This window comes from Littorina saxatilis, linkage group LG11, assembly GCF_037325665.1.
Source record: "Littorina saxatilis isolate snail1 linkage group LG11, US_GU_Lsax_2.0, whole genome shotgun sequence".
NCBI lineage: Eukaryota > Metazoa > Mollusca > Gastropoda > Littorinimorpha > Littorinidae > Littorina > Littorina saxatilis.
The window spans coordinates 5,092,500-5,113,285 of record NC_090255.1 but is presented as its reverse complement, the minus strand read 5'-3'; the positions used below and the strand labels follow the sequence as shown (position 1 = coordinate 5,113,285).

Genomic DNA, 20,786 nt, shown 5'->3' with positions numbered 1-20,786 from the left:
TTCACTTCTAAAGCATTCATGGTAGGGTACAGAATGCTTGAACAATGTTCGCAGTCAGCGACAAACCACAACCTCCATTGCAAAAGCGTTCAGAGGATCTAGCCAAAGTTGTTCACTTCCTACCAAGCGTTCACAGAGAAGACGGTTGTGGTGTTCACATCTGGTCACCAGCACTGTTCAGTTGACGAGGCAGGGAAGCGTTCATGCCTGCTTCCGTTTTAACCGTCACCCTAAAAAAGACAGGTAAAACAGACTGTCAAATAGTCTAAGAGTAAAGACGAAGTTTCTAGTTTTACTGCAAAATAGAACACACACACACACGCACACAGACACACGCACAGAGACACACAGACACACACAAACAGCTTTCTGAAAAACCTGATTCTGTCAGTAATCCGGTTTGTTTGTCTGTGCAAATGTTCTTCCTTCACACCCCTTAGATTCACAAGTACAGTGAAACTACTGCTGTTCAGACGTCCAAACAACCAGAGAAATCATGTTTGAAAAGGAGGGAGTCGCGGGTTGCAATCCGGGCTGGGCCGGACACGAGTCAACTTTGCAGACCCAAAGACTGTATCCATGTCCCACCCCCGTCTCACCTCAGGGGCAGGTGAAAGACCACAGTCATTCTGCCATAAATGCAGATGGCTGATACCACCTAAACACGCATACATTTGTGTATCTCATCTAAAGTCAGGATAAAACCTGGGAAAATGCCCATGATGGCTTTTGCCGTGAGGGCGCAAAACTTGAAATTCTCTCGGCGGGGAGGTTCACTGTACTTGTTGGCTAACAGAAACTAACGAGTGACTTGAGACCTGGGTAGCTCAGGTGTTAGAGCACTGGACTTGTGATCCTACGGTCGCAGGTTCGAATCCAGGACGGGAAGGACCAACTTTATGTGCAGACTCAAAGACGGTATCCATGTCCCACCCCGTGTCACAAGTGGCATGTAAAAGACATCTCGGTCATTCTGCCATAAGTGCAGGTGGCTAATTACACCTAAACACGCATACACCTGGGTAGCGCGACTCTGATGCTGTTAGCTTTCCATTGGGAGGAAGTGACCCAAATTTCCCAGCAATGGGACAAAGTAATTTAAAACAAGAAGAGCAAACGCTCGATCGAGTCACTTTCGCAGATCTGAATATTATATGAGGCATCAGATGGACAGGAAGAAATTGCTATTCACAACACAATGAGTCACGTTCACATAAAATTTGAGCCCGGTCACTTTTATAGTTTCTGAGAAAAGCCCAACGTTAAGTTGTGTGTTGCCGAACAGAAAAGGCTAGTTATCTCCCTTGTTTTTCTGATAACGTTCGTAAAAGGCTACAGATGTAAATACTTTGATGTAAAGAATAATCCTACAAAGTTTCAATCACATCCGATGAACTTTGTCAAAGATATAAAATGTCTAATTTTTCCTTTGACGCTGACCTGTGACCTTGAAAAAGGTCAAAGGTCAACAAAACCATCGTTAAAGTGTAGAGGTCATTGGAGGTCACGACTAAACAAAATATGAGCCCGATCGCTTTGATAGTTTCCGAGAAAAGTCCAACGTTAAGGTGGTGTCTACGGACGGCCGGCCGGCCGGACAGACTAACACTGACCGATTACATAGAGTCACTTTTTCTCAAGTGACTCAAAAATGAACAAAATGTCAGGGCTGAGGTGCACAAAGCCAACCAACTTGGTGGGAACAAAGCGCAGGGTCCCATTGGTTCAAATCAAAACAAATCTCAATTTCAACCAATCCGATTGCGCGGCAGCATACCACCCAAACGGCTAGATCCCATTTTCGCTCTGTGCACCTCTACTTGTGGGCTAACAGAGACTACAGAGTGACTTACGCGTCGCCCGAGGCAGTGAGCACCTGGTGTGCGTGGGGATTGGTGGTGGCCGCCAGGAGAGTCTGCAGGGCGGAGAGGGCGGCGGCGTCGCGTGAAGATTCTCTGCTAGGCCCCGTGCCGTGGTACACCTGTGGGGGTGATGTGGACAGCGTCACGCGCGTCAGAAACTCTGTGCTGTTGCTCTGAAATAACAATGGAGACAGATCCACATTGTGTGTGCAAGCAAAGTGTCGGAGACCGTAAAGCCCGTCCTTAATTGAGCCCGTAGTCGACTACACGAAGCTTCGCCAAGTCTTTATACCAAAACCCCGCAGCTACGGCGTGGTACTTTGACCCCAACATCGCTTCTCAAGTTTTGACATGCGAAGCTTCGCCGTAGCTCGCAACGAAGTTGGGTTTTTTTGTAAGAAGAGTGCTCTTCGATTCAAGATGGACGACGAAATCAGACTCAATACCATAGTGAAGAATGCATTTATCGACTTTGGTTGACCCAAAGTACAAGAACTAACCTCCTACCTGTATTATTTCATACTGCGATGCATTGACATGCCGAATGAAACTCGAAATCCCAGCGCTCACGCCAACTGGTCCCGGCCGTGCTCAGTCAACGAAATAGAACACATACAATTAACTTACGTCATCATCAAGTACAATTTGTGACGTAAAGTACTCAGAAAGAAGCACACCACGCGCTGGTCGAGACTACGCGCATTTGAGACGCCAAGACATGAAAAGATAACTCTCTTTTCCGCCATAGTGCCTTCCCTTGGACTGCGACGAAGTCTAGTTCCGGTAGCTTCGCGAAGTGAGCTACGCGTAGTCGACTTCGTCCAATTAAGGACAGGCTTTACAGACACAGTGTTGTTCCAAGACACAGAGGACAAAAAGTCAGTTGGACCTGCATTCAAAATATCCTGACCTTAAAACAATAGCTGTGTGAAAATGTGTAGCACGTGTCAAACTGAAAGCTATGGAAGATTCCACCGGCCTGGGGTCAGAAGTACGCGTGAATGGCCGAAGACAGAGGCCTTGGAACAACACAGCGGACAGGAGTTTTCTCTGCCTTTGCTGATGTTTTCACTCTTTATTTCCTCTACTCCCTCTCTCACACACAAAGACAGATACAGTTGCATGTGTGTGTGCATGTGAGTGTGTGTATGTTTGTGTGTGCATGCATGCCTGCCTGTGCGTGCGTGTGTGCATGCTTACAAACGTGTGTGCGGTACATAATGAATACTTATTAGGGCAGGGGCAGACGAGCAAAATATCAACAACAAAAACTGGGAAGAGGCCAACGTATTTCAAAGAAAGGCTTCACCAAAATGATTCGTCTTCTTCTTCTCGTTTACTCCTTTTAGACTTCCACTACTTAAACGACTCAGGTTTTTGTCATTACTTGAGCAGCAGGAATCCTTTCTAGGTTCAACGTGAGCGTACCTTGGAGAACTCCTCAAACTTGATGGCGATGCCGAGATACTCGGACAAGGCCACCGCTTGCTCTTCAGGCTTGGACCCTGCCTTGGTCAGCACGGAGGACACGTCTTTCTGACCTGCAATCTCACACAGTGGAACCACCTTTTGAGCCCTCCACAAACCTGAGAAAATCACGTCTTAACAAGAGGCGAAGCCATCAAGGCTCACGTAAGAAATCGACAAACACACACACACACACACACACACACACACACACACACACAGAAAGAGCATGGGTGAAACTGTGCAAGAAAGCGAGACACTAGATCTAGATCTGTCTGTCTGCATGTAGCCTACTTACAGGGACACGACTGCCAACTAGTCTCGGCCCGCTCAAAATAATAATGACCCAGACTTTCAGTACTTCTTTCGCGTGACGTCTAACCCTCTTACGTCATAATGTGACGTCAATGTAATGTGACGTCTTCAAATGTTAGAGTTTCTACCACAGACATACACACGCACGCACGCACATACGCACAGACAGACAAAGTTACGATCGCATAGGCTACACTTACGTGAGCCAAAAAGGAGGGAGTCTTACAATAGGAGGTACATTTGCAGAGGTTATCAACAGAAATTCTGAACAAATAAGGCAAAACAAAATAATAGGTGTGGTTACGGTAACATAGCCAAAAAAATAAGGTAGGAAGGTAGGCAATCACTTTTTTTTTTAAAACTTTTTTTTCTAATGTGTACAAATTATAAACCTACTTGACAGGGAAATAAGTGTGCGACTCGGGCGCTTTCGCTTTCATTGCGTTTTCTGCACTCGTTTTCTTGTGTGTGTTTTTTTGTTTTGACAAATGTAATAAAAAGTTATAGGGTCGGCCCCTAAAAATAGGGTAGGTCGGGTTACCGTAACCACACCTATTTTTTTTTTAGGCCTAAGGTCTTTTAACAACCCCCCAATGTACTGACCAAAAGTAAGCAATTAAGACAGGCTGTCAATTCATTAGGGAAAGGTGAATTAAAAAAATGTTTTGGGGGGGATCCTTTGGGATGGTCGCAATGGGCAGGTGGTTGTTGTGGAGATGTAGTTGCCTAGAAAGGTTTGACTGCATATGACTGTATAAGTACACTGATCAAATAGATGCTTATAACTAATATATTTTTCCCCATAAATAACCTTTGTTAAACGATTTCATTAGGCTTGTAAACTTTTTTCAGTGGTAATAAAACTTCAATATTACTAGTACATACAATTCTTCTTCTTCTTCTGCGTTCGTGGGCTGAAACTCCCTCGTACACTCGTGTTTTTGCACGAGTGGAATTTTACGTGTATGACCGTTTTTACCCCGCCATTTAGGCAGCCATACGCCGCTTTCGGAGGAAGCATGCTGGGTATTTTCGTGTTTCTATAACCCACCGAACTCTGACATGGATTACAGGATCTTTTTCATGCGCACTTGGTCTTGTGGTTGCGTGTACACACGGGGGTGTTCGGACACCGAGGAGAGTCTGCACACAAAGTTGACTCTGAGAAATAAATCTCTCGCCGAACGTGGGGACGAACTCACGCTGACAGCGGCCAACTGGATACAAATCCAGCGCGCTACCGACTGAGCTACATCCCCGCCCTACTAGTACATACAATAACAATGGAGGGAGGGAGGAGGGGAGATTCTCACCAGTAAAACCGTGTCCAGGTGAAGGCGCCATCATTTTCTGCACGCTTGCCGCCCCCGACTGGTTGAGACGGAGCAGTCCTGGAACCACCTGGCAGCCAGCGGAGTTACCCATGCCGGGCCCCTCGCCGTTCACTGCACACACAACACAAAGCTCCTTTATCTTTTTCACAAGTTCTCTTCACAATCATAACACAAAGGACTGGGTGGTCGAGTGGTAACGCACTTGCGCTCGGAAGCGAGAGGTTGCGAGTTCGACCCTGGGTCAGGGCGTTAGCAATTTTCTCCTCCCTTTCCTAACCTAGGTGGTGGGTTCAAGTGCTAGTCTTTCGGATGAGACAAAAAACCGAGGTCCCTTCGTGTACACTACATTGGGGTGTGCACGTTAAAGATCCCACGATTGACAAAAGGGTCTTTCCTGGCAAAATTGTATAGGCATAGATAAAAATGTCCACCAAAATACCCGTGTGACTTGGAATAATAGGCCGCGAAAAGTAGGATATGCGCCGAAATGGCTGCGATCTGCTGGCCGATGTGAATGCGTGATGTATTGTGTAAAAAAAATTCCATCTCACACGGCATAAATAAATCCCTGCGCCTTGAATATGTGCGCAATATAAATTGCAAAAAAATTAAAATATAAAAAAATCCCTGCGCTCAGAACTGTACCCACGGAATACGCGCGATATAAGCCTCATATTGATTGATTGATATTGATTGATAATGTCATCCAGCCAGCAGAGTTACCCATGCCGGGCCCCTCGCCGTTCACTGCACACACAGCTCAAAGTGCCTTTATCTTCTCAACAAGTTCTCTTCACAATGATAATGTCACCCAGGCAGCGAACAGGAACTGAATTCAGCGAGATACATTTCTTGGCCAATAGACATTTTCCAGAAATAACTCTGTCAGGATTTCCAAGTGTTGTGGAAATATACACATCGGAGTTCACGACTTGTTGCGGCAATGCAGGATCGCTTGCCCCGAGTGATAGCTGACAACATATTTTGGATTGCTTGCCCCGAGTGATAGCTGACAACATATTTTGGATTGCTTGCCCCGAGTGATAGCTGACAACATATTTTGGATCGCTTGCCCCGAGTGATAGCTGACAACATATTTTGGATCGCTTGCCCCGAGTGATAGCTGACAACATATTTTGCCTGAGGTTATGTGAGTTTTGCTCAAGGTCACATGAGTTTGAGAAAGACATGTGCTCAGCGATCACTGCAGGTCATCGCCAGTAAATGGTGGCTCTGATGTGTAGATTTTCGAAAGAAAAAGGCATCCTATCGAGCGGACACTACATAACATACACATCGGGGTCAGTTCACTGCGGTTGTTAGTTTAAATTGATCTCCCCACGAGCCACTGTTTGTCTCGCTATCAAATTCGTACAGAGTTGTTTCCGAACATGGTCTGTTCTACGATAAGCGAGGAAATCAAGTGTAAACCTTACCTCCGTTGGCTGCCGGCTTTCCTGTGTCCACAAACGTCACTTTCTTGTCCGAACCACCTCCGCTCTGAAATTAAAAGAACAGTGAAAGTGCTTCATAAAGGACAAGACAGAGCTGGTACAGAACAAAACAAAAGCATTATTTCAGCTGAAGGTCTTGTTTCTGAGTTGGGTAAGACCGACTGAATCCTAGCAATTTTGACAAGACAGAAATATTTGCCAACAAGCTCACTGAACTGGCTAACCTAGAGACACAGACGATGTGAGATGTTAGGTTTATGACTGCTGTATACGTCTCGTCTTCTTATGCGTTCATGGGCTGAAACTCCCACATGCACTTGTGTTTTTGTACGAGTGGGTTTTTACAATTGTGGCTGTTTTTTCCCCGTTTTCGGCGGATGCCCGCTTGGTATTTTTGTGTTTCTGTTACACATCGAACACTGTCATAAATTACAGGATCTCTGCCCAGCGTACTTGATCTTTTGATTGCATGTAAACACAATGGGGATAAGGCACTAATAAGTCTGCACATAAGTTGACCTTGGAGATCGGAAAAATCTCCACCCTTAACCCGCCAGGTGTGGCAAGGATTTGAATGCTCAACCTTCTACATGGGAGGCTCACGACTTGTCCACTCAGCTACTGGTTTGTCAACTGCTGTATATAACAGACCAGCACTGGCATTTCTCAACACGCTCACAGAACATTACCCAGAAAGGGAGACGACTTCAGATGGTAGGTTTTGATGGCTGTGTAGATAAAAGCTCATAGAACATTACCCAGAAAGGGAGACGACTTCAGATGGTAGGTTTTGATGGCTGTGTAGATAAAAGCTCATAGAACATTAGCCAGAAAGGGAGACGACTTCAGATGGTAGGTTTTGATGGCTGTGTAGATAAAAGCTCATAGAACATTAGCCAGAAAGGGAGACGACTTTAGATGGTAGGTTTTGATGGCTGTGTAGATAAAAGCTCATAGAACATTAGCCAGAAAGGGAGACGACTTTAGATGGTAGGTTTTGATGGCTGTGTAGATAAAAGCTCACATTACCCAGAAAGGGAGACGACTTCAGATGGTAGGTTTTGATGGCTGTGTAGATAAAAGCTCATAGAACATTACCCAGAAAGGGAGACGACTTTAGATGGTAGGTTTTGATGGCTGTGTAGATAAAAGCTCATAGAACATTAGCCAGAAAGGGAGACGACTTTAGATGGTAGGTTTTGATGGCTGTGTAGATAAAAGCTCATAGAACATTACCCAGAAAGGGAGACGACTTCAGATGGTAGGTTTTGATGGCTGTGTAGATAAAAGCTCATAGAACATTACCCAGAAAGGGAGACGACTTCAGATGGTAGGTTTTGATGGCTGTGTAGATAAAAGCTCATAGAACATTAGCCAGAAAGGGAGACGACTTCAGATGGTAGGTTTTGATGGCTGTGTAGATAAAAGCTCATAGAACATTACCCAGAAAGGGAGACGACTTTAGATGGTAAGTTTTGATGGCTGTGTAGATAAAAGCTCATAGAACATTACCCAGAAAGGGAGACGACTTTAGATGGTAGGTTTTGATGGCTGTGTAGATAAAAGCTCATAGAACATTAGCCAGAAAGGGAGACGACTTTAGATGGTAGGTTTTGATGGCTGTGTAGATAAAAGCTCATAGAACATTACCCAGAAAGGGAGACGACTTCAGATGGTAGGTTTTGATGGCTGTGTAGATAAAAGCTCACATTACCCAGAAAGGGAGACGACTTCAGATGGTAGGTTTTGATGGCTGTGTAGATAAAAGCTCACATTACCCAGAAAGGGAGACGACTTCAGATGGTAGGTTTTGATGGCTGTGTAGATAAAAGCTCACATTACCCAGAAAGGGAGACGACTTCAGATGGTAGGTTTTGATGGCTGTGTAGATAAAAGCTCACATTACCCAGAAAGGGAGACGACTTCAGATGGTAGGTTTTGATGGCTGTGTAGATAAAAGCTCATAGAACATTAGCCAGAAAGGGAGACGACTTTAGATGGTAAGTTTTGACTGCTGTGTAACAACAGACCAGCTCCCAGAACAAGCTTACCTCGGTAGAGGGCGTGCTTCTGATGGAAGGCTTTGTCGGCTGCGGAGACGGTCGACTGAAGCCCAGCAACTGAAGCATGCTCTCGGCGGCGTTCCGCTTGGCTAGCTTCTTGTTGGGACCCACTCCCTCACTCACATTCTCTTCCACCTGGCACTGTGGGAAGCAAACAACTCCATGAATGGAAGAATCAACAAACGTGCCATCACTTTCACATTTACAGCACTATATTATTCCACTGCTAGCAAATGCTAATACAAGTCGTCTTCATCATGTCCCATCACAAGTCGTCTTCATCATGTCCCATCACAAGTGGTCTTCATCATGTCCCATCACAGATCAATGCCCCTTTTAAGACCCCGCTATAGAAGACGGAGAAAAATCCACACAATAGGCGCTTCTGCTGTATGGCTGCACATCAAAGAAAGAATACAGAGTGGCAATATTTTTTCAACTTGATTTACCTGCATGACGAACTCGCGGCGGCGCGGCAGACCCTTCTCGGCCAGCAGCGTGTAGACGGGTTCCTTCTTTTTCTGGGCCTGCATGATCTGGATCAGCCGACTGATGGGGTTTACCCCCACACCGTAGCTTGGGTCTGCCTTCTGCACCTGCCCACCAAGCACACACCATTTTCATCATTTCATTTTCATGTTTATTACTTCATTGTCCCATCGCTGGGAATAGACAATTTTCGAAAATAACTGTCAGGATTATCATGGTCTGGAGGAGTAGGAGCCCCTGTACCGCAGACAGATTTTTCACAACATCTGGAACACGCTCCACGCCTCTGACAGGCTGTATCCCACGATCGGGACAAACAATCAACTCCGATGTGTATGCCATGCAGCGCGCGCACAACATGATACCCTTTTTGAAAATCAGCGTCCACGAGTTCATCTGAGTGATTGTGAGGAAGAAAGAGAGAGAGAGAGAGAGAGAGAGAGAGAGAGAGAGAGAGAGAGAGAGAGAGAGAGAGAGAGAGAGAGAGAGTGAGAGAAAGCTGGAGAGAAAGAGCAGTAGAGAGAGAGGGGGAGAGAGAGAGAAAGAGCGGTAGAGAGAGGGGGAGAGAGAAGGAAAGAAAGCGAAAGAAACAGACAGACAGAGAGATAGACAGAGAACGAGAGATAGAACAGGACAACATACAGGCATGCATTCTGATGATTCAGCCGTAGCAAGAAACCAACCTTGATGAGGTTGCGGTTTTTCTTCTTATTGTTGGGCGGTTTGATCTTGGGTTTGAGCCCCGCAGCGGTCGGAGGTCCCGGCAACTTCTGGAGTTCATCTAGCATCAGTTCTGCCGCTCGTTTCTTGGACAGCTTCTTCGAGTTGCCCTCCGCCTCTGTTGCCTTGTCTCCCACAATGCACTTGGTCACAAAGTTCTTCATGTGCGGAGGGCCCGACTCGCGAGTGACCTGGTGATCAAAGATGTGCACGCGTTGGTTTCTATGTTGAAGAATGCGCTAGCTCAGACAGCAGTGCATGGCTTACAATGTGTGCTCAACAACCTACTGCAGTGCCCCTACCCTTTTAAGACCCCTGTCAAATTACACAGATACTGTAAGGCTTTTACACACAATACAAACACCCTTCCATTTGAACGCTCACCAAACGGGAACATCCTAGGTGCCCACGTAAAGAGCGAGCAATTTTCAAAGAATTTAGTTTCGCGTGGTTTATCTTACCCCTGAGCCATCGTGAACCTGTGTGATCCAGTTTCCCTTTTTCAAAATGTAGTCGTCGGTTAGTAATTTGAATGCGACTCAATGTGAGCTTATCTGCAATAGCACGTTATTATGTACCTCTGACTATGCACGAAACAAACGGCTGTGGTTCACAAGAACTCTAGCGATGGCTTTTGACTGTTCAGAGGAACTGGCGATGCTTATAAACCGTCGTCTGCTACGAGAACCACGACCTTGCGTGACCCTGCTTTCGGGCTTTTCTTTTTTCAAACTTTCATAACTTCGAATGGTACTGATCTTGTCTTGATGAAAAATAATTCTTTTATGATTTAAGAATGTTTGTGTAACAAGCTGTCAATTTATTATTTAGATTTTAAAAGTTAGGTCTAGCGCCAAAACGCACCACGGTCCGATTGTCTCCGAGCAATCGGCGCAAAATTAATTCTTTAACAAGAAGAGCAAACGCTCGATCGAGTCACTTTCGCAGTTCTGAATATTATATGAGGCATCAGATGGACAGGAAGAAATTGCTATTCACAACACAATGAGTCACGTTCACATAAAATTTGAGCCCGGTCACTTTTATAGTTTCCGAGAAAAGCCCAACGTTAAGTTGTGTGTTGCCGAACAGAAAAGGCTAGTTATCTCCCTTGTTTTTCTGATAACGTTCGTAAAAGGCTACAGATGTAAATACTTTGATGTAAAGAATAATCCTACAAAGTTTCAATCACATCCGATGAACTTTGTCAAAGATATAAAATGTCTAATTTTTCCTTTGACGCTGACCTGTGACCTTGAAAAAGGTCAAAGGTCAACAAAACCATCGTTAAAGTGTAGAGGTCATTGGAGGTCACGACTAAACAAAATATGAGCCCGATCGCTTTGATAGTTTCCGAGAAAAGTTTGTCAAAGATATAAAATGTCTAATTTTTCCTTTGACGCTGACCTGTGACCTTGAAAAAGGTCAAAGGTCAACGAAACCATCGTTAAAGTGTAGAGGTCATTGGAGGTCACGACTAAACAAAATATGAGCCCGATCGCTTTGATAGTTTCCGAGAAAAGTCCAACGTTAAGGTGGTGTCTACGGCCGGCCGGCCGGACAGACTAACACTGACCGATTACATAGAGTCACTTTTTCTCAAGTGACTCAAAAATTGCTCGCTCTTTACGTAGGGCACCTAGGATGTTCCCGTTTGGTGAGCGTTCAAATGGAAGGGTGTTTGTACTGTGTGTAAAAGCCTGACAGTATCTGTGATGGTTTACGGGAGGCTTACTGTGCCTTTAACAGCATAAATGTGAAAGAGGAAAAGTAAAGGGAAAGCGAGTTGAAAGGGGCCACTGACCTCAAAGGCGACAGGGAGGTTTCTTTTCAGCGCAATCTCATGCACCAGGCTGATCTCCGACTTCATGGCGTCTGAAGAAAAGAACAAGAGTAAAGTGACTAAACTCCAAGCTAAACGCTAACATAGTTGTTCTTTATATCTGTAACCGTGTGCCCAAACACTACCATCACCTTGGGAAGCGAAGTGCAATCAAACAGGATTGAAAATGTTAGGGCTAATTTCTTAGCCCTATAAAAACTGTTATGCAAACCCGAAGGTTTCCATGAACATACAGACAATCGGAAACCACCAGACCCCATCACAAACAGAATTCAACAATCAACCGGTGTTGACTTAAAGGCCAACAACTCGGATGCAGAGTCTGCTGTGAAAGAAGCGGTAGCCTCCCCTGTCACATATCCTTCTGTCTGCATTAGATTATTCATGAAAGGCACACACACTGCCCCAAGACAGGCAATGACAAGAACATAACGTGACGGAATTTTTATTTTATAAATGAATTCCCTGATTTCTGGACTGGACGAGATTCCCCCCCCCCCATATATAAAACTTCTTCCTTTTCAAGATTTTGTTTTTACTCTCAGATATTCTGTTCATAACCTCTGTAAATTTACCCCTATTTTGAGACTCCCTCTTTTTTAAGACCTGATTTTCTCAGATTTTTCGAGGTCTTTAAAAGCGTACTCCAGTGTACTCACCCTCTGCGTCCTTCTCCTCCTCAGTCTTGGGCTTGCTGTCTTCACTGGGGAGCGGCATGTTCTTCAGAACTCTCAGCGCTTTCGAGGCAGCGCTGTGCCGGGCCGCCTGTCTTGTGGGACCGTCACCGATGAACTCTCGGTGACCCACCTTCAGCATGACGTAGAACGGACGAGGGGGGCGCCCGTAGTGGTATCTGTCACAAGACGGAAGTTTTATTTTCATTTCAGTTCATTTACTTTATCTCATTGCTGGGAAAGAGACGAGGGGGTCTCTCGTAGTTGTATCTGTCACAAGACGGAAGTTTTATTTTCATTTCGTTTCATTTACTTTATATCATTGCTGGGAAATGGACCTCTCGCAGAGGTATCTGTCATATAAGACTACACTACATTGGGGTATACACGTTAAAGATCCCACGATTGAAAAAAGGTTTTCCTGGCAAAATTGTATAGGCGTAGATAAAAATGTCCACCAAAATACCCGTGTGACCTGGAATACTAGGCCGTGAAAGGTGGATGCAGCGCCAATAGGCTGTTGATCTACTGGCCGATGTGAATGCGTGATATATTGTGTAAACAAAATTCCATCTCACACGGCATTAATAGGTAACATGCGCCTTGAGTCGCCTTGTGTGGTGAGATATGTGCGCGATATAAATCCTTGTAAATAAATAAATAAATAAGACGGAAGTTTGTGTTTTCATTTCATTTTCTTTCCTTTAATATCCCATTGCTGGGAAAGGGACCTCCCGTAGTGCTATCTGTGAGAAGACGGAAGTTAGTGTTTTCTTTTCTTCATTTAGTTTATCATCCTAAACAAAACTGTGAAACTACACACATTTACAAAAACAATACCAACAGTGCACTAACTCCTCACAAAAACAACCTCACTGTCTTGTAAAAACAGACAGACAGACAACAAAAACAATACCAACAGAGCACTAACTCCTCACAAAAACAACCTCACTGTCTTGTTAAAACACAGACAGACAGACAAACAAACAAATAAAACACCAACCTCTGATTGTACATGCCGCGGAAGTCGATGTTAGCCGGTTGGTAGTTCTGCTGCTGGTTGCGCGGCTCAATGAGTTTGTACACGGCCGGCTCGCCGCGCTTCATCGCCAGAGCGTTCAGTTCCACTGTAGGCGTAATGTTGTTCACTGAAATGCCCGTCCACTTTAACTACTTAATTAAGCTGGGGTAACACACAACTATAAGTACAGAGGAAATCAGAATGATGAACTGAACACAAATAGTAACCTCCTATACGTGTAATGTTCACTGAAATGTCTGAGAGAGAAGAAAATATTGTGTGCATTTGCGAGAGAGAGAGAGAAAGAGAGAGAGAGAGAGAGAGAGAGAGAGAGAGAGAGAGAGAGAGAGAGAGAGAGAGAGAGAGAGAGAGAGAGAGAGAGAGAGAGAGAGAGGTGGGGAGGGAGAGAGAGAGAGAGGAGAGAGCGGGAGGAAGGGAAAGAGAGAGAAAGAGTAAGATAACTGTATCTGCAATTGAACTTAACTTCCCACCCCCAACCCTCCTCAACAATTTTTTCACAGCTTCATTAAAAAAAATTCTTAAACCCTAATGTGCCAGAGGACAGATTTGTGAAGAAATCACCAAACAGGATGTAACTTAACCTCTGTGCACATATTCTTATTCTAAACAAACTGAGAAAACACACACACACACACACATAAATACTAAACTCCCAAAACCGACGTGGAAAAAATAAAAGCGGGCCATATAAAAACAACCAGACATATCTTCTTTGTTCATGGGCTGAAACTCCCACGTTCACTCATGTTCTAGCACAAGTGTGTTTCTATGTGTATGACCGTTTTTACCCCACCATTCCCAGCTCTCATGGGAAAGTCAGACATATTATAACCTTCCCCTAATTTACCATTTTTTCCAGGGAGTGCCGGGTTAGGGAGTAGAACTCAAACCCTCAACTCAACACACACATAACACTTATCCCAGAACCGACATGGAGGAAAAAAAAAGAAGGGCCATGCGCAATAATTTTATTGAAACTGTCCCCTAATTTACCATTTTTTTCCCAGGGAGCGTCAGGTTTGGGAGTAGAACTGACCCCTTTCCCGTCATCTCACTTTAAAAACAAAACAAAGATATCCTCCTTCCTTTCCCCTTCTTCAAATCTCCTTATCCTCCTAACATACATTGTATTCGTCCGCCCAATTAAAAATTATATTGCCTTTTCAGAGCACGTTTATAAGCTTTGCTTGTTGTGCTCCAATTATCAAATTGATAGATTGCGGCATTGTTACCTGTAATTCTTTATGAATAAAATTGTTTAAACCATCTCACCTGAGTCACACATCCCTTCCCCCTCCATGTGCCGCGGAATTTTGGGCACCGGGTGGCTGAACTTTGTCTCTTGCAGCGCAATGTCTGCCGCTGCGTGCTGCGCTTTCTTGATGCTCTCCCCTTGGGCAGAGTACTCCTCCTCGCCCAGTTTCAGCTTGACGAAGAACGTCTTCTTGTGTGCCGGCCCCTGCTCGTCAACCAATGTGTACTGGTGTGCCACCTGGTGGTGACAAAACAGTTGTGTCCCCTTAAAAAAAAATTCTAATATTTTTTTTTTAGTTATGTCACTTGATCATAAAATGTAGGCTGTCTGCAGACAGAGGTCCTGTACAATGGAAACCCCATTTCAAGGCCTCCACAAATCTGAGAAAATCAGGTCTTAAAAAGGAGGGAGTCTTAAAATGGAGGTAAATTCATCTTTTACAGTGGTTATAATCAGAAAATATAATTTCTTTCCAAAAAAAGCCTCCATTCATATACTACATACCACCCACCTTGTTGTATCTTGCTAGTTCGTTGACTAAGCACATAGGGGTTTTCTCTTTTGTGTTAGCCAGGTTTGTTGTCTCTTTTTCATCCTCCTCTGAGTCAGCGTTGTTGGATATGACCCCCTCCCCTCCCTTCAGCATCTCCGCTTGGGCCACGCCCCGTCCTCCCAAGTCCAGCCCTGCAAGAGTCAGCCATCAGACAAATCAAACATAATTCGAGATATCTGATAAACAAAGGAAAGTAAGCACTCTAACTGCATACAACATGTGGAATCGAGTATGTGAGAGTTATTCGGAACTATTCTCCTGGTACCTGAGAGAATAACAACCATTGAAACGTAGAATAGTGTATCATATATACTTCTTTTCTGGCTTCCCTCACCGCCCCCTCTTTCTTTCGTTTCGCTAAAAGGAGAACGGTACCGGGGTAAAGGCGGAACTTACATTGTTACACTAAACACCACTTGTATGAAAAGAGAACTGTTACTAAGAAAACTTTAGCACGCTTACAATTTGCTTTTCCTCTTACTTATTGTGATGGTTACTATGTTAACTCCATCATGACACCGCCACAAACAACACCTAAGTCAACCCAAACACAGACATATGTAAGACAATAACCAACATTAAAGATGCAAGATTTTGTCCATTGTAGAAAACCACATACAATTGATAAATATATAAAACGCCAATGAAGAAGGACGCTCAGCTGTAGAGAGAAAGAAAGAAAGAAGAGAAAAGGAAGAGGAAAAAAAATAAATAAATAAAAAAAAAATAAAAAAATTAGGGTTTCATTCTTTTCATTTATTTTTCAGCTTGAAGCGGACTGCATGGAACTGAGGCACAAAAAAAAAAAAAAAAAAGCGGAAAGAAAGAAAAGAAAAAAAAAACCCATTGAAATGAACAAGCGACTTTTATCCTTAAATTGTATTATATTTTGCAGAAGATGCTGTTTTACAATAAGAAATAAAAGATAAACAACACATAAGTATTTACACACACGTTTGTGCTTTGACCTACAAAGATCTCTGAGATGTGATTACTGTTACTGTCTTATTCTAAAATTTAAGTGCAGACTTAGAGACGGTATCTTTGTCCCAACCCTGTGTAACCACAGTCAGTCTGCTTGACCCAACCCTGTGTAACCACAGTCAGTCAGCTTGACCCAACCCTGTGTAACCACAGTCAGTCTGCTTGACCCAACCCTGTGTAACCACAGTCAGTCTGCTTGACCCAACCCTGTGTAACCACAGTCAGTCTGCTTGACCCAACCCTGTGTGACCACAGTCAGTCTGCTTGACCCAACCCTGTGTAACCACAGTCAGTCTGCTTGACCCAACCCTGTGTAACAACAGTCAGTCTGCTTGACCCAACCCTGTGTAACCACAGTCAGTCAGCTTGACCCAACCCTGTGTCACCACAGTCAGTCTGCTTGACCCAACCCTGTGTTACCACAGTCAGTCAGCTTGACCCAACCCTGTGTAACCACAGTCAGTCTGCTTGACCCAACCCTGTGTAACCACAGTCAGTCTGCTTGACCCAACCCTGTGTCACCACAGTCAGTCAGCTTGACCCAACCCTGTGTAACCACAGTCAGTCTGCTTGACCCAACCCTGTGTAACCACAGTCAGTCTGCTTGACCCAACCCTGTGTCACCACAGTCAGTCAGCTTGACCCAACCCTGTGTAACCACAGTCAGTCTGCTTGACCCAACCCTGTGTAACCACAGTCAGTCTGCTTGACCCAACCCTGTGTAACCACAGTCAGTCTGCTTGACCCAACCCTGTGTAACCACAGTCAGTCTGCTTGACCCAACCCTGTGTAACCACAGTCAGTCTGCTTGACCCAACCCTGTGTAACCACAGTCAGTCTGCTTGACCCAACCCTGTGTAACCACAGTCAGTCAGCTTGACCCAACCCTGTGTAACCACAGTCAGTCTGCTTGACCCAACCCTGTGTCACCACATTCAGTCTGCTTGACCCAACCCTGTGTAACCACAGTCAGTCTGCTTGACCCAACCCTGTGTAACCACAGTCAGTCTGCTTGACCCAACCCTGTGTAACCACAGTCAGTCAGCTTGACCCAACCCTGTGTAACCACAGTCAGTCTGCTTGACCCAACCCTGTGTCACCACAGTCAGTCTGCTTGACCCAACCCTGTGTCACCACAGTCAGTCTGCTTGACCCAACCCTGTGTCACCACAGTCAGTCTGCTTGACCCAACCCTGTGTAACCACAGTCAGTCTGCTTGACCCAACCCTGTGTAACCACAGTCAGTCTGCTTGACCCAACCCTGTGTAACCACAGTCAGTCTGCTTGACCCAACCCTGTGTAACCACAGTCAGTCAGCTTGACCCAACCCTGTGTAACCACAGTCAGTCTGCTTGAAGGGCAGCTGGCTGATTACACCTGACCACACACACACCAAAGGAAGGGCGACTCTTCTTGCTGCTATAGCTTTCCACTGGGAGGAAGCGACCCAAATTTTACAGCAATGGTAAAATAAAACAAACGAAACGAAAAACCACAAAATACACAAATCCAAAAACAGAGACGGCTAACGGTAGAAAAACAAGTAGTTTTGTTTTATAATAAACATTCCATTAATCTACAATTTTGTTTTTGTATTCACAAATTACACACATCTACACACACACACAAACCCCCTTACCCACAGCTCCGTTAGGAGGGGAGTCACCCCCAGCCAGCTTGGCGGAGGAGGCGGAGGAAGAGGAGGAGGGTATGGGGGAAGCGGAGGAACCCACGCTCCTCCTCTCCACCCCGCGGAACGTCATCCCCGTGCTGCTGCCCAGAATGGGTGTGCCTGCGACCGCCGCGCCCTGTGCCCCCAGCTGTAGCTGCTGGAACTGCTGCAGCATGTGGTGGTGTTGTTGCTGATGGGAGGACAGCTGGCCGTAGTGGGGAGAGTTGGACATACCCAGGGCGCCGCTCTTACCTGATGCCTGCTGCAGCGGCACTGGAAAAAAAAAATATATATAAAAAAATATATATAAAAAATTAAACAAATTAAATAAGGGTATTTACATGGCGCAAATCCAAATAGAGTTCTAATCTTAAGGACTTACAAAAAAAATGATTATATTAAACATTTTTTTTTTAAATCGACAAATAAACAAATACACTATGTGTGGAAGACACAACCTTTGTGCATGATCTGAAAAAACAAAGGGCACTTAGCGCTCAAGAGAGAGAAATTCAAGTTTTACGCCCTCACGGCAAAGCCATTAGGGGCATGTTCCCGGGTTTTAACCCGACTTTAGATGAGATACACAAGTGTATGCGTGTTTAGGTGGTATCAGCCATCTGCACTTATGGCAGAATGACAGAGGTCTTTTACGTGCCGCTGTGGTGACACAGGGGGTGGGAGATGGATACCGTCTCTGGGTCTGCACATAAAGTTGACCTGTGTCCGTCCCGGCCCGGATTCGAACCAGCGACCTTTCGATCACAAGTCCAGTGCTCTACCACCTGAACTACCCGGGCTACAACGACCCCCCTCTCTAACGACTACCCCGCCACAACGACCCTTTTTTTTTAACCGATGTGTTTCCTTATATAGTTGTCACCAGTGTAGCGACCACCCCGCTCTAACGTCTAAGGACAGACCTAACAGCTTGTGTAACGACTTTGTCAGAGAAAGCCAAGACTCTCAGTCAGCAACGCATCACTGACAAACCAGTTATAACCAGTTATAACTGTCTCCAGTAAGCAAAGGCACTAATTAACCACACAAAAAGGGAGAAACTGCCATCGCGATTGCAAAAAGTCTTGATGTTGGAAAATCGCAAATTCGAAGAATTATCCAAGACGAAGAAAACATTCTGAAAAGGTGGGAAAGTGGTGACAAGGCAGTGAACGCACTCACCATGCACTGACATCATACGAAAGCAGCCACACAAACACAGCACAGGGGCAGGTGTGCAGAGGCTTTGTGAGAATAAGCGTTGAAAACCAGTTTGAATAAAAAACCAGCAGATGGAGCCGCATGTCATAATCATTCTTCTTGTCTGGCTTTATTGACTGCATGCCGATCTTGTGGCAGTGACTACCCTAAGCCCTGACAACTGATCCTTGGAAATTGTTTGGAAGAGTACACCTCTCTATTTCTCTCCAATGCTCTTCCTGCTGACATGCAGTGACACCGGACACCCCACTGAGTTTAGCCAGCTACCCCCCCCCCCCCCCCCCCCCCCAGCCATGTACTGTTTGGTGCTGTGGCCAGAGAGGTGTCACCGGCTAATTGAGGCCAGCTGCACTGTTCACTCAGAGCAAAACTAGTTGACTGTGTCTAACTTTTGACAAAGCAACACAACTGAAGGGTTCACAGATTAGGTAACCCGAAACAAGAGTATCTTGTCAATGAAAGAGGTTACACACAGATACGCGATGCTGAGAACGGTGGCCGATTTTTCACTCTCTTTCTCGGAGGGCCTTCAGCATTGCAGGGACTCCTGTAAAGAATGCTTGCTCAGAAACTAACTCTTTTTGCATTGAAACATGCACCAGAACTGGTGGACACCATCGACAATGTCAAACATAAAATCAAAGCAGTTTGCTTGAGGAAACGGTCGTCAGCAACTCAAACTTCTCTGTTTTCTTTTTTTAAGAAAATCTGAGGTGACTTTCTTTGTGGCCCCCTGACCCCGCCCCCTCCCTCTGTAAGGACCCTCCTCCATAAGGACCGATTTTTGTCAACATGTTCAAGGTCGCTAGAGAGGGGTTCCACTGTACTGGCCTTTGGCTAGAGATTCTGAACATGTAATAGTGAAAGAGCAAACTTTACTAGCCAAAACAACAATTTGTTTCAGCAACTTTACTCGCATTCAGTGAGTAGATGAACATTTCTACTCGCCAGTTACACATTTCTACTCGCCACTTTCAGGCCTAGATATATATAATCAAAAATTTTAGTGTAAATTTTCATTTGATTAATATACTTACCCAAATCTCATAAATAGCAATTTACTTCCGTTAAGTGCTTAAACGTTGAACACGCTTCCCTGGTAACACAAGGGAAGCCACTCCCCTAAAGAAAAATCACATAAACAGTCACTAGACCACGTGATACCTCAGGGTAGGCTCCCCTTATCGCCACGTGACACGCGGCCGCCATCTTCAATTCACTTCTTGACAAGCCTGAGCAAGTCTGAAAGCGGGGTAGGTGGGAGGGCATTTGATATGAGATTTGGGTAAGTATATTAATCAAATGAAAATTTATTATTAAAATTTTCGATTAAATTACAGTAGTACCTGCCATATCCGGTCACCCATTAGTCATTGCAAAGGTGACCGCAAATATCAGGTGGCCGTTCATTACAGGCCCCCTCCTCCTCCAAAAAAAAAACCCAAAAACACGATCAAGTTTTCATGAAGAAAAGAAAGCGATCATCCACGAGCCGCCGATTCATTGTCTCTGTTAGTTTTGCTTTTGTTTATACATCTTAATTATTTGCGTGTTTAACTCGATCGTCCTGGCTAAGCTATTGTTTCGTATGTTTCTATGTGTGTTGTTTGGATTATTATATATGTATTTGAGTGTCAGATAAACAAGTGTTTCAAACTCACATCAGCTGTGATCGATCCGGAAGTGACTGCCGTAAATGTATGTATGCGCATGTCTGTATTTACAGTTTGCGCATGCGTAAGTATTCTCTGCTAATAACCTTCACTCTTTGCTCTAAAGTCAGCACCAGTCTTTTCTTTGTTGGAGTTTGTGTTGCCATTCTGAAAGACTGACTGACT

General features: G+C 44.8%; 1 protein-coding gene across 2 annotated transcripts in view; it reads right to left on the bottom strand.

Moving 5' to 3' along the window:
* LOC138979601 (double-stranded RNA-binding protein Staufen homolog) overlaps positions 1–20,786 on the bottom strand; it is a gene marked incomplete at its 3' end in the record, with an annotated part of 28,169 nt that continues 7,383 nt past the window's right edge. Inside the window, 14 exon segments of one of the 2 annotated variants that reach the window (XM_070352311.1) lie at positions 1–230; positions 1,854–2,035; positions 3,291–3,403; positions 4,958–5,089; positions 6,415–6,478; positions 8,484–8,636; positions 8,945–9,091; positions 9,668–9,895; positions 11,509–11,579; positions 12,207–12,400; positions 13,225–13,369; positions 14,536–14,755; positions 15,030–15,202; positions 17,695–18,000. In XM_070352311.1, coding sequence (XP_070208412.1) covers positions 155–230; positions 1,854–2,035; positions 3,291–3,403; positions 4,958–5,089; positions 6,415–6,478; positions 8,484–8,636; positions 8,945–9,091; positions 9,668–9,895; positions 11,509–11,579; positions 12,207–12,400; positions 13,225–13,369; positions 14,536–14,755; positions 15,030–15,202; positions 17,695–18,000 — 2,204 coding nt within the window. 2 annotated transcript variants of the gene reach the window in all.